A 17,468-nucleotide genomic window follows, 5' to 3' on the forward strand; every position below is an offset into this window, starting at 1 on the left:
AAACGAGTGCAATAAATAAGAAGCAAAAACAACGTATGCGAAGTTCTGTATTTATTACATACCTTCTTTTACATTTTACAAAAACGGTTTTTAATTTAACGTCATAACAACACTTTATTAAATCTACGATCAAAACTCCTTTCATGAATTTACTTAATATTAAGAATCATACTCTGCGGCAGCCTTATGTAATGTTTCAAATACGATGTGACGTCATTTGTAAATCATATATGACGACAGTAAATAAAAGGCGTTAACTTCAGTAAAAAGAAAAAGGGAATTCCCCATTTAAAAGTTCCGGTCCAGATTGCACTTATGTGCGATACAAAATAAATTTAACATATGGTTTCAGGGCTAGCTCTGTGTCAGCAGAAAATTTCGCCAAATTATCTATTAAACTTATAGAAACCCAGTTATTTTTTAACAGAATATCAATTAATACTTGAAATTATTTTGCCAAATTAAAATAAAATTTGCCAATTTTTTTTTTAATTCACAATTGTCGAATTTGGCAAATGCCAGAGCTAGCCCTGGTTTCAAAATGTCTTTATCACTATAGTAAGATTGAATAGGTACGTAATAACATGATTATGTTGACACTTGGTCCAGGTAATGAGAGAGGAAATCTGGAGGCAACATTCATCTAATAGCAATAATGTATCTGTGCAGTATTGTAGGCCTACAGTGTGAGAAATCACTGAGATGTACGAGTATACATCATTGTTATTTGCTCATGTAAATAAATGTAGCCAACTTATTCTTGCTTAAGTTACATAATCACTGTTATTACATACATGTACCTATTCAATCTTACTATAGTGATAAAGACATTTTCAAACTGTGTGATAAATTTATTTTGTATCGCACATATGTGCGATCTGGACCGGAACTTTTAAATGGGGAATTCCCTTTTTATTTTTACTACAGTTAGCACCTTTTATTTACTTACATCATATGTGATTTACAAATGACGTCACATCATATTTGAAACATTACACATGGCTGCCACAGAGTATGATTCTTAACGTTAAGTAAATCCATGAAAGGAGTTTTGATCATAGATTTAACAAAGTGTTGTTATGATGTTAAATTAAAAAACGTTTTTGTAAAACATAAAAGAAGGTATGTAATAAATACAGAACTTCACATACATTGTTTTTGCTTCCTATTTATTGTACAAGTTTATTTTGTGAAAGAACAACATTCGACTGCTACACGGTCTCGTGATATATATTCTTGCGCAAAATAAATAGGAAGAGAAAACAATGTATGTGAAGTTCTGTATATATAACACATTCTTTGTCTGTCCGTCTCTTTCACCCCCCCCACCCACCCACCCCCAATCTCTCTCTGACTGTCTCTTCCTTGACGAAAATTTCGAAATAACTATATTTCAGACTAGCTGTACAGCAGTTTAAAATGTGCTGAGATGTGTTAAACTAACATGTGTTTCCTTTTCTATTACAGAGATACATGTTACAATGTTAACAGAGGACAACCTGTTAAACCAACCTCTTGTGTATATCTGCTCTCTGTCGATATCTGAGAGTTTTGTGACGAGATTCGCGAGTCGTTCCTCCTCCCCGGTCTGTCTCTTCTTCTCGTATTCACCGTCCGGTTTCATCGTCAAGGTTAAGTTGTGACAGTTCTCCTGAAAGTAATGTTCAGTGTGTTAAATAAAACACTGATCAATCTATTTATTACCCTCCTGGTGAAGATATAGCGGTGTCGTACAAATTTCGTATGCACCACCAGGTGCGTATTACAAACTGTATTTTGATTTGTCAACAGGGAACAGAGTTAATTTCGATTGGTTGGACAGCGACCTTATTAGCATAACGGGACTATTTTTTTCATTCATAATTAATGTCAAGGTCAGTAACATCCACAACTTTTACTACAAATGTCATTCATTAAAAGTTGATGTAAACTGGACCGCGCGAGAAATATTTTTAAATAAAAAATAAAAATAAAAGAATGAATAGAACAATAATTAAACATATTCATTTTATTTATTATGTGGATTTTTGGTCTACAAATTGTTATTGTCAGTTGTGATTTGTGAATTCATCATTATTAAGGTCTACGACAGTCATTTTTTGGACCCTTGTTTTGGCTTCGTACACAATAAATGAAACATATCCAACGTTAATTTTTTTCATATGATATGGTAGATTTTAATTTTTTTAAACTTAATATTTTTGTAGAATTATGAAAAAGTAAAATATACCGACCTGTAAACAGCGTTGTTTGCTTGTTGTAGAAATTTAACAGGGGTCAAGGTTAGTAGACCAGTTTTTATTTTAATGTGGCGATGCATTGTAATAATATAGCTAATTTTGAATTTGAATGACGTCAGAATTCCAATGACGTCACTTTGCACCTCCTTACAATAACCACAAACTGGGTACATGACGTTTCCGTTTTAAGAATGCTGGAAAAAATCCAATGCAAAATTCCTATTGATTTTTTTTTTTCGAACATTACTGAAGCACCTGAATGTTTTTGAAGAAAATTCTGTGATTGAAAATTTTTACATTTTACGAAATATGGATTTCAAGTGAAATTACGGTAAGATATGCTATATTTATTGTGTACAAAGAAAGCCAAAACAAGGGAGCGAAAAGTGACTGTCGTCGACCTTAAAGTTATAATTTTAGTTTTCCCGTGAACTCGGCGGCTTTTGCAAGCTACACGTTTTTAACTGCAAAAACACTTGTTATTCTCTTATTGGTTGGATTTTTGGTCAACAAATTGTTATTGTCAGTTGTGATTTGTGAATTCATCATTATTAGCATAACCAGTGCCAGTGGGGTAACAGGAACATTTGTTTCTTGGGGGCGTTTTGTTAAAATATGGAATTATGCATTAGTTTTACCCATTTTTCACCCAATATGAAAATAAACATATATTGATGCATGTACCTTACAGCTTTCTTTAAATTAAAAAATGAAACCCGATGGAAATTTATGGGGAAGTACGTCTACACCACTCCCCTGAAAACATCACTGAGAAGTAGCGGAAGTACAACGAACTATTTCTCAATGCGGCGGTACGTAGTCGTGCACCGGCTAGTTATGCAAATCAACATCCGGTCTTGAAATAGGCTACAAAATTGATTGATTGATTTATTTATTTTTCATAATTTGCGTGATTTAAAGGAGGGTAATAAATAAAATACCACACTCGTTTTCACTAGATATCATTTTTACGAAACTCGTGAACTTCCCAAACGTATCTGACCTCACTTTCGTTCGGTCAGATACGTTTGAGAAGTTCACTCGTTTCGTAAAAATGATATCTAGCGAAAACTCGTATAGTATTCTATATGTATCTATCTATGTATACATGTATCTCTCTCTGTCCGTCTCTCTGTCTGCCTTCCTCTCTCTCTCTGCCTGCCTCTCTCTCTCTCTGTCGGTCTGTCTTCCTCTCTCTCTCTCTCTGTCTGTCTGTCTCTCTGTTTGTCACCTCTTTGACTAACCTCAAAATACTGCTGGACTTTTTCTTGCAGGAACCGTGGGTTTTCCTTCAGTTTGGTTTGAAACATCTGTACGTGTTTGTTGATCTGCAGCAGCTGACTGGGGTCGCCGTCATGGATCCATGTTGAGATGGCACCCTGTAATAAAATACACTGTTTATCATCAAACACTTGGGTAAGTTATACAACAGTTATAAGTTATGCCACCATTGTAAGTTATGCCACCATTGTAAATTATGCCACCATTGTAAGTTATACCACTATTGTAAGTTATACCACTATTATAAGTTATGCCACCATTATAAGTTATGCCACCATTGTAAGTTATGCTAGACTTACAAGTTAGACCACCATTTAGTGTTATGCCACTATTGTAAGTTATACCACTATTATAAGTTATACCACTATTATAAGTTATACCACTATTATAAGTTATACCACTATTATAAGTTATGCCACCATTGTAAGTTATGCCACCATTGTAAGTTATACCACTATTATAAGTTATACCACTATTATAAGTTATGGCATCATTGTAAGTTATACCACTATTGTAAGTTATGCCACTATTGTAAGTTATACCACTATTATAAGTTATACCACTATTATAAGTTATGCCACCATTGTAAGTTATGCCACTATTGTAAGTATAAGTTTATACCACTATTAAGTATGCCACCATTGTAAGTTATATCACTATTATAAGTTATGCCACCATTGTAAGTTATGCTAGACTTACAAGTTGTGTTATGCCACTATTGTAAGTTATACCACTATTATAAGTTATACCACTATTGTAAGTTATGCCACCATTGTAAGTTATGCCACCATTGTAAGTTATACCACTATTATAAGTTATACCACTATTATAAGTTATGGCATCATTGTAAGTTATACCACTATTGTAAGTTATGCCACTATTGTAAGTTATACCACTATTATAAGTTATACCACTATTATAAGTTATGCCACCATTGTAAGTTATGCCACTATTGTAAGTTATACCACTATTATAAGTTATACCACTATTGTAAGTTATACCACTATTATAAGTTATGCCACCATTGTAAGTTATATCACTATTATAAGTTATGCCACCATTGTAAGTTATGCTAGACTTACAAGTTAGACCACCATTGTAGTGTTATGCCACTATTGTAAGTTATACCACTATTATAAGTTATACCACTATTGTAAGTTATGCCACCATTGTAAGTTATGCCACCATTGTAAGTTATGCCACCATTGTAAGTTATGCCACCATTGTAAGTTATGCCACCATTGTAAGTTATACCACCATTGTAAGTTATACCACCATTGTAAGTTATGCCACTATTGTAAGTTATGCCACTATTGTAAGTTATACCACTATTGTAAGTTATACCACTATTGTAAGTTATACCACTATTATAAGTTATGCCACCATTGTAAGTTATATCACTATTATAAGTTATGCCACCATTGTAAGTTATGCTAGACTTACAAGTTAGACCACCATTGTAGTGTTATGCCACTATTGTAAGTTATACCACTATTATAAGTTATACCACTATTGTAAGTTATGCCACCATTGTAAGTTATGCCACCATTGTAAGTTATGCCACCATTGTAAGTTATACCACCATTGTAAGTTATACCACCATTGTAAGTTATGCCACCATTGTAAGTTATGCCACTATTGTAAGTTATACCACTATTGTAAGTTATACCACTATTATAAGTTATGGCATCATTGTAAGTTATACCACTATTATAAGTTATACCACTATTATAAGTTATACCACTATTGTAAGTTATGGCATCATTGTAAGTTATACCACTATTATAAGTTATGCCACTATTGTAAGTTATACCACTATTGTAAGTTATGCCACTATTGTAAGTTATGCCACCATTGTAAGTTATGCCACCATTGTAAGTTATACCACCATTGTAAGTTATACCACCATTATAAGTTATGCCACCATTATAAGTTATGCCACCATTATAAGTTATGCCACCATTATAAGTTATACCACCATTATAAGTTATGCCACTATTATAAGTTATACCACTATTATAAGTTATGCCACCATTGTAAGTTATACCGCCATTATAAGTTATGCCGCTATTATAAGTTATGCCACTATTATAAGTTATACCACCATTATAAGTTATGCCACTATTATAAGTTATACCACCATTATAAGTTATACCACCATTATAAGTTATACCACTATTATAAGTTATGCCACTATTATAAGTTATACCACTATTATAAGCTATGCCACCATTGTAAGTTATGCCATCATTTTAAGTTATGCCATCATTTTAAGTTAAACCACCATTGTAAATTATGCCACTATTGTAAATTATGCCATCATTTTAAGTTAAACCACCATTTTAAGTTATGCCAGCATTGTAAATTATGCCACTATTGTAAATTATGCCATCATTGTAAGTTATGCCACTATTATAAGTTATGCCACCATTGTAAGTTATGCCACCATTGTAAATTATGCCATCATTGTAAGTTATGCCATCATTGTAAGTTATGCCATCATTGTAAGTTATGCCACCATTGTAAATTATGCCACCATTGCCAAGTGGTAAAGCGTTCGCTTTATGAGAGATCAGTCTAGGATCGATCTCCATCGGTGGCCCCACTGGGCTATTTTTCGTTCCAGCCAGTGCTCCACAACTGGTGTAACAAAGGCTGTGTTATATACTATCTTGTCTGTGGGATGGTGCATATAAAAGATCCCTTGCTGCTAATCAAAAAAGAGTAGCCCATGAAGTGGTGACATTGGGTTTCCTCTCTCAATATCTGTGTGGTCCATAACCATATGTCTGATACCATATAACCATAAATAAAATGTGTTGAGTGCGTCATTATATAAAATATTTCCTTCCTTCCATTGTAAGTTATGCCACCATTGTAATTCATATTAGAAGTACAAGTTAGGCCACCAGTATAGTGTTATGCCACAATTATAACTTCTGCTGCATTTACAAGTTATGCCACCATTGTAAGTTATGCCACAATTATAAGTCATGCCACAATTGTAAGTTTAACCACCTTTTTAAGTTTAACCACCATTGTAGGTTTTGCTACTATTACGTTATAACGTTACATTATGCCACAACTGTAAGTTATGCCACTATTTTATGTTATGGGTAATACCATTGCTTTCTGATAATAATAAAGTAAAAAAAACAACAACGTACCACTGCTAGAGCGAGTCCAAAGTTTCCAGTCTGATGTTTGAGAGACAGTTCTATTTTGTGTAAAACTGCATCAATCCTCTTCTGTTCAAATCCCTCCCTGTAAATCATAATATGACTATATCAAAGGCCGTGGTATGTGTTATCCGGGACGTAGTCCAGTGGTAAAGTGGTCGATTTGGGATCGATCCCTGTCAGTGGGCTATTTCTGGCTCCAGCCAGAGCACCACGAATGGTATATCAAAGGCCGTGGTATGTGCTATCCTGTCTATGGGATGGTGCATATAAAAGATCCCTTGTTGTTAACCAAAAAGAGTAGCCCGTGAAGTGGCGACAGTGGGTTTCCTCCCTTAATATGTGTGTAATTATAATACATTATACTGCTCACTGAATAACTCAAATGTTTGTAATTATAATAAAGTATACTGCTCACTGAATAACTAAAATGTTTGTAATTATAATAAAATATACTGCCCAATTGTTTGTAATTATAATAAACTGTAATGCTCACAATATAACTCTGTTGAATGTTTGTAATTATAATAAACTGTAATGCTCACTGAATAACTGTTGAATGTTTGTAATTATAATAAACTGTAATGCTCACAGTATAACTCTGTTGAATGTTTGTAATTATAATAAATTATAATGCTCAATGAATAACTGTCAAATGTTTGTAAGTGTAATAAATTATACTGCTCAGCTCTTTGTAATTATAATAAATCATACTGCTCACTTAATAACTCTGTTGAATGTTTGTTATTATAATGAACTATAATGCTCACTGAATAACTCTGTTGAATGTTTGTAATTATAATGAACTGTAATGCTCACTGAATAACTCTGTTGAATGTTTGTAATTATAATGAACTGTAATGCTCACTGAATAACTCTGTTGAATGTAATAATAATGAACTGTAATGCTCACTGAATAACTGTGTTGAATGTTTCATTAATGATCTGTCGTACTTTGTCCACATCCTCCTCTTTGATACCTTGTAGGCCCACAGAAAATGTGGCTTCCTTTGTGTGTCCATCATACCTGTAACAGAAAACAATCTCTCTTACTGTGATTTCATTATTTTCGGTTTCTTGTAACCACTTTGTATAACAAGAGTACCGGTGAGGTACATTATACGCCCATCAGAAGTTTGATTGAAAACCATAAATATTAATGAATATGTTATGGGTATGATTCAATTCGCTAAACAAGATTTTCCTATGATGTTCAGAATATAGACAAATTATTTGATTTATTTGTTTCACAGTGACCTAGTAATTGTATGTGACACAAGGTTTGATAGTCCTGTATGCATATGTATGCATATGTATGCAAGATATGGTCTGGACAAGGATTTACTGTTATGTGCAGTAGACCTGTAAAGTAGGTCACAGTGATGTAGTAATAGTATTCAACACACCGCCATCTTAAGTTGTTACTACATGTGAGGTTTGATGGTCCTGTATGCATTTGTATGCAAGTTATGGTCCGGACAAGGATTTACAGTTATGTGCAGTAGACCGTGAAAAGTAGGTCATAGTGACCTAGTACTAGCACGAGACACACTGCCATCCCAAGTTGTTCCTACATGTGACGTTTGATGGTCCTGTATGCAAAATATGGTCTGGACAAGAAAAAAAATAACAGATGGACATACGTACGTACAGATGGACGTACGTACAGACAACTTAATACCATAATACAACCCATCGTAGACGGGTGTATAAAAATAAGCAATTGGATGCCATCAGAAAAGTAACACCTATATCACACAGGCAAGTAAGAAAGAAACCAGTTTCCTACCCCAGCACTGGAGAGTACCCGCTGCCGATGTTTGCCTCAAGCAGCGAGCGGTAGAAGGGAGCCGTCTCACCGTTCACCAGCAGATCGCCAATGATGCTCATCGTGAATGCTTCAAACGTGTCGGTGATGCTGCAAAAGAAAGGAAAATTTAACTTTTGTTTTGTTTTGTTTAACTCTTTCCCTCCTAATCTCTACTGCAGTCAAGATGCGCAAAACTAACGTAAAACCAATTCTCGACTGTAGTCGAGACGCGATGGGTCTTCGTAAACACAGTTGTCAACATTCCCAGGCGTTATCTATCTTGATTCTTTGAACGCTAGAACATTGTAGAATGACAATCGAACACGTTGAGTGTATTTTGTTGACTGGTATTCAAATTTAAGTTGATATCACAATATCAACAAGAAAACAAAAATGGTTTAAATTTGTGTAAACGTTATTGATGACGTAACGTGCACATGGGTTCGATTTCTCGCTATTTGTATAATTATTTCTTTTAAAACATGTTGGACATTATTATTTAATGAAAATCGAAGATTTGTAAAGGATGTATTCGCCGAAAATAACTGATAATACACACTTTGAAGTAGATGATGGATGGAACTGTCATAAACAATGACGTAATGGATCGTGATCGTAGGGTTTAAGAAAATATTAAACAAATAAAATGTATTAAGTTCTTTTGTAAATTTTATTTTTGTAATTAGACTCACTAATGTCCTCTAAACTATGACACATCAAAATAGTCTTAAATTAGTTGGGTTTTTACAATCTGGGGTTGAATACATATTTTACTTTAGAAACTTGGGTCAGTGATGATGTTTTCTAGTTGTAAAGCTGGATGGACAACAGTTAATGACTTAAGAGTTAAGAGAACATCATTTTATTTAACATTGGTTATTGAAAATAAACATTGGATAATTCTGACATATAGTCTTCAGTTGAAATTTGTTTTGTTTAACGACACAACTAGAGCACATTGATTTATTAACGACCAGCTATTGGATGTCAAACATTTGGTAATTTTAACATATAGTTCTAATGGAAACCTGCTACATTTTTCCATTAGCAACATTATAAGAACTTTCCCAAAGACAATATATCCCTAGCAAAGACGAACACTTGAATGTATGCCATGTATGCAAATCAGCAAATTAGACATACTGTGAACTGGGGGCCTCAAAGATGAATAAACTCTATAAACTTGTATAATGTTGTAAACAAGCATTCTGAGAGTATTGCTAAAGCAATAAGCGTCTCCTACTGTCTTCCACAACTGTTTAAATCTCCTACATTCAAGGGCCATAACTCTGCCGAACATGGATAAATTCCATTTTTTGGATAGAGCTATTTCCCATGAATAAATTCCCATTTAAGTAAAAATTTATCTGGCCATAAAAATGGGCAAATCATCATGAAAGTCAACCTTGATCTGTTACTGTACATGATATATCTATATGCAAAATATTACCTTAATATCTCAAGGCATTGTAAAAAAAATATCCGGAAAACTATATGTGGGACAGACGGACAAACAGAAGGACTGAGATGTATTCTTAGAGAACTGCTAAAGCAATTAGCATCTCCTTATAGGTTGCATAGTACCAAAGAAGAGAGTTCCATGTAAAAGTTTGAGGTGCACCATCAAATATTTATGGAGTAAAAGCAGCTATGGGTGTGATTAGTAGTAATATGTGACATTGATTATCTGTGCAAATACTATTATCAATTGACAATAAATAAATACACTTTTATTTGTTATACAGTTGTTATGCAGCATATACCAGAGGTTGAAACTAATGCGGGTAACCCCAAAAATAGAACTGCAATTTTCAACAAAAATTATAGTTGCTATTAAAAACATTAATTAAATCTCTTAAATGGTATGTGACCCCCCATTTTCTTGCAGGTAGATTAAATGTGAGGTGCCACACGTTTTATTGCTGTACTTCCTGGGTGTGTTGAAACTCTGCTTACATCAGTTTTATTATTAAACGTTAACTTTATCGGTAATAGGAATTGATATGGTCTATTAGAATCACTAGGCTTGATACATGATACACATACTTCTGGAGAAGAAAACTGACAGCTACAGTCGTCTGCTTCTGAGGGTCGGGAGCCATCGGGTCTGGCGGGCAAGTTACCTCGGATAATTTCTGAAAAATAAATATCAGGAATAAACGTAGAGTTCAGAGTTGTTTCTATTTTTTATTTATTATTATTATTATTATTATTTATTTTTTTAAAATTTGTACTGCCCCAGATCAATGTGACAATGTCAAAAAAGAGAGGAAAAAATAGAAAGAAAAAAAAGAGAGATGTTTCTAACGGTCTCTTTTGAGTTAATCACCGGCCTCAGTGGTGTCGTGGTTAGGTGGCCATTGGTCTACAGGCTGGTAGGTACTGGGTTCGGATCCCAGTTGAGGCATGGGATTTCTAATCCAGATACCGACTCCAAAACCTGAGTGAGTGCTCCCAAGGCTCAATGGGTAGGTGTAAACCACTTGCACCGACCAGTGATCCATAACTGGTTCAACAAAGGCCATGGTTTGTGCTATCTTGCCTGTGGGAAGCGCAAATAAAAGATCCCTTGCTGCTAATCGGAAAGAGTAGCCCATAGTGTGGCGACAGCGGGTTTCCTCTCAAACTCTGTGTGTTCCGTAACCATATGTCTGATGCCATATAACCGTAAATAAAATGTGTTGAGTGCGTCGTTAAATAAAACATTTCTTTCTTTTGAGTTAAAGTGAGTGGAAAACGTTTTAAAGGAGTTGTAAGATAAATAATTTTCTAACAGAGACAAGATTTGTATTTCTGTGAAAAACAGGTTTAAAAGAAATTTAAATGTCTTTTCCACCTAAAATGTATTTACGATGCCTGCGCTTACAGTTACATAAACTTCAAAGAGCCATCTATCGGAGCTAAGAGTTGTTTCTAAATGAAATTTTTGAGTTAAAGTGAGTTGAAAAGCTTTTTAAAGGAGTTGTAAAATAAATAGTTTTCTAACAGACACAAGATTTGTATTTCTGTGAAAAAGAAATTTAAATGTCTTTTCCACCTAACATGTATTTTTATGATGCCTGCGCTTACAGTTACATAAACTTCAAAGAGCTATCTATCAGAGTTAAGAGTTGTTTCTAAATGACTTTCAGATTAACATAAACATTAACGTTACAGAACTATACATTTTGGTTGTGCTTATTTCATTGGATGGTGTGGCATTAGCATCTATGTCATCGTCATGAAGCAACCAATCAGATGTCTTTAAATCGACCTCCAACTAGTGTGAGATAGCTATGTAAAAACAAATGTCTTACACAGTGGTCTCTTTATCGGCAGTATAAGAAGGAAGGATATGTTTTATTTAACGATGCACTCAACACATTTTATGTACAGTTATATGGCGTCAGACTTATGGTTAAGCACCACACAGATATTGAAAGAGGAAACCCGCTGTTTCACTTCATGGGATACTCTTTTTTTCGATTAGCAGCAAGGGATCTTTTATATGCACCATCTCACAGACAGGATAACACATACCACAGCCTTTCATATACCAATAGTGGTGCACTGGCTGGAGCATGAAATAGTCCAATGGGCCCACCGACGGAATAGTCCAATGGGCCCACCGACGGGGATCGATCCCAGACTGACTGTGCATCAAGTGAACGCTTTACCACTGGGCAGTATAAGAAACCAGCGATCATATTTTTAAGCTATCTTAGCATTATGACGTCACTATGGCTGGCGCTGCAGATAACTTTGAAAATCTCTAACCTGGGCCCTTATTTTCGAAAAACTGTTGGGGACTATTAATTGTGTCATAGTGACATCATAGCCTATGACAGTTTATGATATCGTAGTTCTAAGATAGCATCAAAAATATGTGGTACAATGTTTAAAGTGTATTCAAGTTAAAGTTTGTGGAGCACACTGATTTATTAATCATCAGCTGTTGGATGTCAAACATTTGGTAATTTTTACATATAGTCTTAGAGAGGAAACCCGCTACATTTTTCCATTAGCAGCAAGGGATTTTTATATATGCACCATCCAAGACAGAATAACACATACCACGGCCGTTGATATATCAGTCGTGGTGCCCTGACTGGAATGAGAAATAGCCCAATGGACCCACTGATGGGGATCGATCCCACACAGACCACGCATCAAGCATCCCACCCCCTAAAGTGTATTAATACTCAGTTCTAAAAAAACCCACTCCAGTCTGCAGGTACAATATTTCCCACTGAATTCTAAACAAAACTAACCGGTTTCGGCCATCTTGGTTCTAAAGGCACGGCTGTGTTTACTGAGATTTGTTTGAAGTGCTGCAAGTATTTCTCGTTAATGAATTTCAGGTGTTCGTCTAGTGGAAAACTGCCGTATGTGAAAAACCTGGAAAAAAACACACAAAAACAAAACAAAACATGATTGAGAAACATTTGGTAATTGTGACATATAGTCTTAGAGAGGAAACCCGCTACATGTTTCCATTAGTAGCAAGGGATCTTTATATATGAATCATCCCACAGACAGGATAGCACCAACCATGGCCATTGATATATCCAGGGCTTCTAGAATTTTTATAAAATCCACTAGCCATAGGATCAGTCATTAAACAAATTTACTAGTCATGATTAAAAATTCACACTAGCCCTACTTTACGTTAAGTTAATACAATTTTACTAAATAATATTAAAAATTGGATATGTCACTTAAAGAGAGAGATATAGAGCTTAAAAACACTAACATTTGGGGGCAGAATATTCATATTTACAAAATAGACTTAACTGCAACATTTGACAAAGCAATTTCACAAGCCGTCGAGCATGGCAATAGTAGTTATTTACTAGCCCAACATTGAATATGACTAGCCATGAGAGTGGGGCTACCATAATCTGGAAGCCCCGTCTGGCACGGCAATAGTAGTTATTTACTAGCCCAACATTGAATATGACTAGCCATGGGAGTGGGGCTACCATAATCTAGAAGTCCTGTCTGGCACGGCAATAGTAGTTATTTACTAGGAGTGGGGCTACCATAATCTAGAAGCCCTGTCTGGCACGGCAATAGTAGTTATTTACTAGGAGTGGGGCTACCATAATCTAGAAGCCCTGTCTGGCACGGCAATAGTAGTTATTTACTAGGAGTGGGGCTACCATAATCTAGAAGCCCTGTCTGGCACGGCAATAGTAGTTATTTACTAGCCCAACACTGAATATGACTAGCCATGAGAGTGGGGCTACCATAATCTAGAAGCCCTGCCTGGCACGGCAATAGTAGTTATTTACTAGCCCAACATTGAATATCACTAGCCATGGGAGTGGGGCTACCATAATCTAGAAGCCCTGTATACCAGTCATGACACACTGGGCAGAATGAGAAATTAGAAAAGAAAAATCTCATCTGTTTAATTTGTAATGGTGAGATAAAACGAAAAGTTTCCTGCCCCACCACTGGAGATATACCAGTTGTGGTGCACTGGTGGGAACAAGAAACAGCCCAACAGGCCCATCGACGAGGATTGATCCCACATCGACTGCGCATCAGGTGAGCGCTTTACCACTAGGCTATGTCTCCCCCCCCCCCCCCCCCCCCCCTTCCCCCCAGTAGTGTAAAGGTTACTATATAGTGTACCTGGAGTTGCTGGGATGGTAATGTGTCTGGTGGAAATCTTTCAGCTGCTCCCAGGTCAGGTTGGGTATGTGGGCGGGGTCACCCCCCGAGACCACCCCGTACGTGTGACTCGGCAACAGGCTGTTGTGGGCGGCTTGTGCAAACAGGTCGTGAGAACTCGACTGAAAAATAAAAGAAAGGAATGTGCATGTTTAACGCACCCCAGCACACTGTTTTATATCCAACTATAGGATGTCTAACAAACCAAGCGTTATCTCACATACATTCATAGTGTGTTCTCACCGTATTATAACATCATTTACTAATTATGCATTTAATTTAATTTCATTTAAAAGCATTCCGAGAGTACTGCTAAAGCAATACATGTTTCATAACGGGCCCAACAAACTTTCGTATTTCTCGTAAGTTTAAAAAGGTGTAAATCGCCATTAAAGGGACATACCCTGGTTTTTAAACACTACAATATTTTTCACTATTAAAGCCATATTTTTTATTTTGAACTATAATTATTTTATTACATTGTATTTAGAATATTAATTTTCGTACACCTGAAGTAGTTGTGATCATCCAGATTTTTGTAATACTCCAAAATACATATTTCATAATTCTAAAAATACACATTTGTCTGAGAATTTGTTTTTATCGTGACAAGCGTGACGATATTCCTCAATTTAAACATCACAGGCTTTAGTTTGATTCTGTGATAACTTTATCACAATGTAATGCAGCTTTGTCGATTAACTAAACTTGGTGTCCATTTTCACAGGCTGAAACTAGTCTTCAATGTCAAATTAACAGTACATGATAAAACAATACACAAAATGATCACAGGCCATAACTGTGTCATAAAAATGGGTAAAGTCAAACCTGAATCTGTCACAGTACATGATAAAGCAACATACAAATATCTTGAGGCTTTGTGAAAAAAATATGGGAAACTATATGTGGGACAGACGGACAGACAGACAGAAGGACAGAGACGAAACCTATAGGTCCCTCCGGATGTATTGGTAAGAGACTAACAAACCTGTACTCTCACCTCACAGTATTATAAAATTAAACTTTGTTTTGTTTGTAACAACACCACTAATTGATTTTGTTGAGGATATACATTGTACAACATTACCAATGTCACTTACAAACACCCCCTTCATTTCATTGTAGACCACTCCCTTGAACTGTACAACATTACCAATGCCACTTACAAACACCCCCTTCATTCCGTTGTAGACCACTCCCTTGAACTGTACAACATTACCAATGCCATTTACAAACACCCCCTTCATTTCGTTGTAGACCACTCCCTTGAACTGTACATTACCAATGCCACTTACAAACACCCCCTTCATTTCGTTGTAGACCACTCCCTTGAACTGTACAACATTACCAATGCCACTTACAAACACCCCCTTCATTTCCTTGTAGACCACTCCCTTGAACTGTACAACATTACCAATGCCACTTACAAACACCCCCTTCATTTCCTTGTAGACCACTCCCTTGAACTGTACAACATTACCAATGCCACTTACAAACACCCCCTTCATTCCGTTGTAGACCACTCCCTTGAACTGTACAACATTACCAATGCCATTTACAAACACCCCCTTCATTTCGTTGTAGACCACTCCCTTGAACTGTACAACATTACCAATGCCACTTACAAACACCCCCTTCATTTCCTTGTAGACCACTCCCTTGAACTGTACAACATTACCAATGCCACTTACAAACACCCCCTTCATTTCCTTGTAGACCACTCCCTTGAACTGTACAACATTACCAATGCCACTTACAAACACCCCTTCATTTCCTTGTAGACCACTCCCTTGAACTGTACAACATTACCAATGCCACTTACAAACACCCCCTTCATTCCGTTGTAGACCACTCCCTTGAACTGTACAACATTACCAATGCCATTTACAAACACCCCCTTCATTTCGTTGTAGACCACTCCCTTGAACTGTACAACATTACCAATGCCACTTACAAACACCCCCTTCATTTCGTTGTAGACCACTCCCTTGAACTGTACAACATTACCAATGCCACTTACAAACACCCCCTTCATTTCATTGTAGACCACTCCCTTGAAGACCAGTGGGGACGATTTGTCTTGCGGATCCTTGTGCTCCAGTCTCCACCCTTCCTGACTGCAACAAAAAGATAAAAGTTTGTTTTGTTTGACAACACCACTCAGTGTTCGAGATTAACGGTATCCCGATATCCCGGGGATACCAGAATTTAATTTTGGATACCAGACTTCAAGAACCCAGTATCCCACCGGGATACCATATAATACTAAATTCTCAGGTGGGATACCAGATTTTGAAATGTTAGTATCCAACTGGGATACTGCCCCAAAATTTTAATCTCGAACACTGCCACTAGAGCACAGTCCCGGCTAGTGAATGTTTGGTCTGGGCCAGTCCCGGCTAGTGAATGTTTGGTGTGGCCAAGTCCCGGCTAGTGAATGTTTGGTCTGGGCCAGTCCCGGCTAGTGAATGTTTGGTCTGGGCCAGTCCCGGCTAGTGAATGTTTGGTCTGGGCCAGTCCCGGCTAGTGAATGTTTGGTGTGGCCAAGTCCCGGCTAGTGAATGTTTGGTCTGGGCCAGTCCCGGCTAGTGAATGTTTGGTCTGGGCCAGTCCCGGCTAGTGAATGTTTGGTCTGGGCCAGTCCCGGCTAGTGAATGTTTGGTCTGGGCCAGTCCCGGCTAGTGAATGTTTGGTCTGGGCCAGTCCCGGCTAGTGAATGTTTGGTCTGGGCCAGTCCCGGCTAGTGAATGTTTGGTCTGGGCCAGTCCCGGCTAGTGAATGTTTGGTCTGGCCCAGTCCCGGCTAGTGAATGTTTGGTCTGGGCCAGTCCCGGCTAGTGAATGTTTGGTCTGGGCCAGTCCCGGCTAGTGAATGTTTGGTCTGGGCCAGTCCCGGCTAGTGAATGTTTGGTCTGGGCCAGTCCCGGCTAGTGAATGTTTGGTCTGGGCCAGTCCCGGCTAGTGAATGTTTGGTCTGGGCCAGTCCCGGCTAGTGAATGTTTGGTCTGGGCCAGTGTAAATTATCAACTGTATTACTATAACACATAGCACGGTGCGCTGCTCCTATCCTAGGGTATGCAACATGGTTCTATACCATACTTGTATGCGCTAGGTTTCTAAATTAAAGTGGTGCCAGCGTCTGATGAATGGCATAACGTTCTGTTTCTCCAGGATTATAGAGAGGCGCCCCTGGACTTGGAATCGCCAGGATACGTTTTTATATTGCCAGACTCACCAGACGCTTAACTTTCCCTGTTTAAATACTTTTTTTTTTTTTTTTTTTTTTTTCTTCTCTGGTAGA

The 17,468-nt window shown here is 36.9% G+C and overlaps 1 protein-coding gene across 2 annotated transcripts in view; it reads right to left on the reverse strand.

Annotated features, from left to right (window-relative positions):
* Positions 1-17,468, reverse strand: part of LOC121387388 (presequence protease, mitochondrial-like) — a 62,178-nt gene that overhangs the window by 24,973 nt on the left and 19,737 nt on the right. Inside the window, exons 6-14 of one of the 2 annotated variants that reach the window (XM_041518485.1) lie at positions 16,189-16,285; positions 14,130-14,290; positions 12,761-12,887; positions 10,557-10,645; positions 8,490-8,618; positions 7,614-7,727; positions 6,689-6,785; positions 3,485-3,619; positions 1,513-1,651 (exon numbers count right to left, since the gene is read on the reverse strand). In XM_041518485.1, coding sequence (XP_041374419.1) covers positions 1,513-1,651; positions 3,485-3,619; positions 6,689-6,785; positions 7,614-7,727; positions 8,490-8,618; positions 10,557-10,645; positions 12,761-12,887; positions 14,130-14,290; positions 16,189-16,285 — 1,088 coding nt within the window. Of the gene's footprint in view, positions 1-1,512; positions 1,652-3,484; positions 3,620-6,688; positions 6,786-7,613; positions 7,728-8,489; positions 8,619-10,556; positions 10,646-12,760; positions 12,888-14,129; positions 14,291-15,268; positions 15,302-16,188; positions 16,286-17,468 lie in introns of those variants that run through there. The other variant, XM_041518486.1, reaches the window with a different exon arrangement.

Source organism: Gigantopelta aegis, chromosome 13 (genome assembly GCF_016097555.1).
Source record: "Gigantopelta aegis isolate Gae_Host chromosome 13, Gae_host_genome, whole genome shotgun sequence".
Lineage (NCBI taxonomy): Eukaryota > Metazoa > Mollusca > Gastropoda > Neomphalida > Peltospiridae > Gigantopelta > Gigantopelta aegis.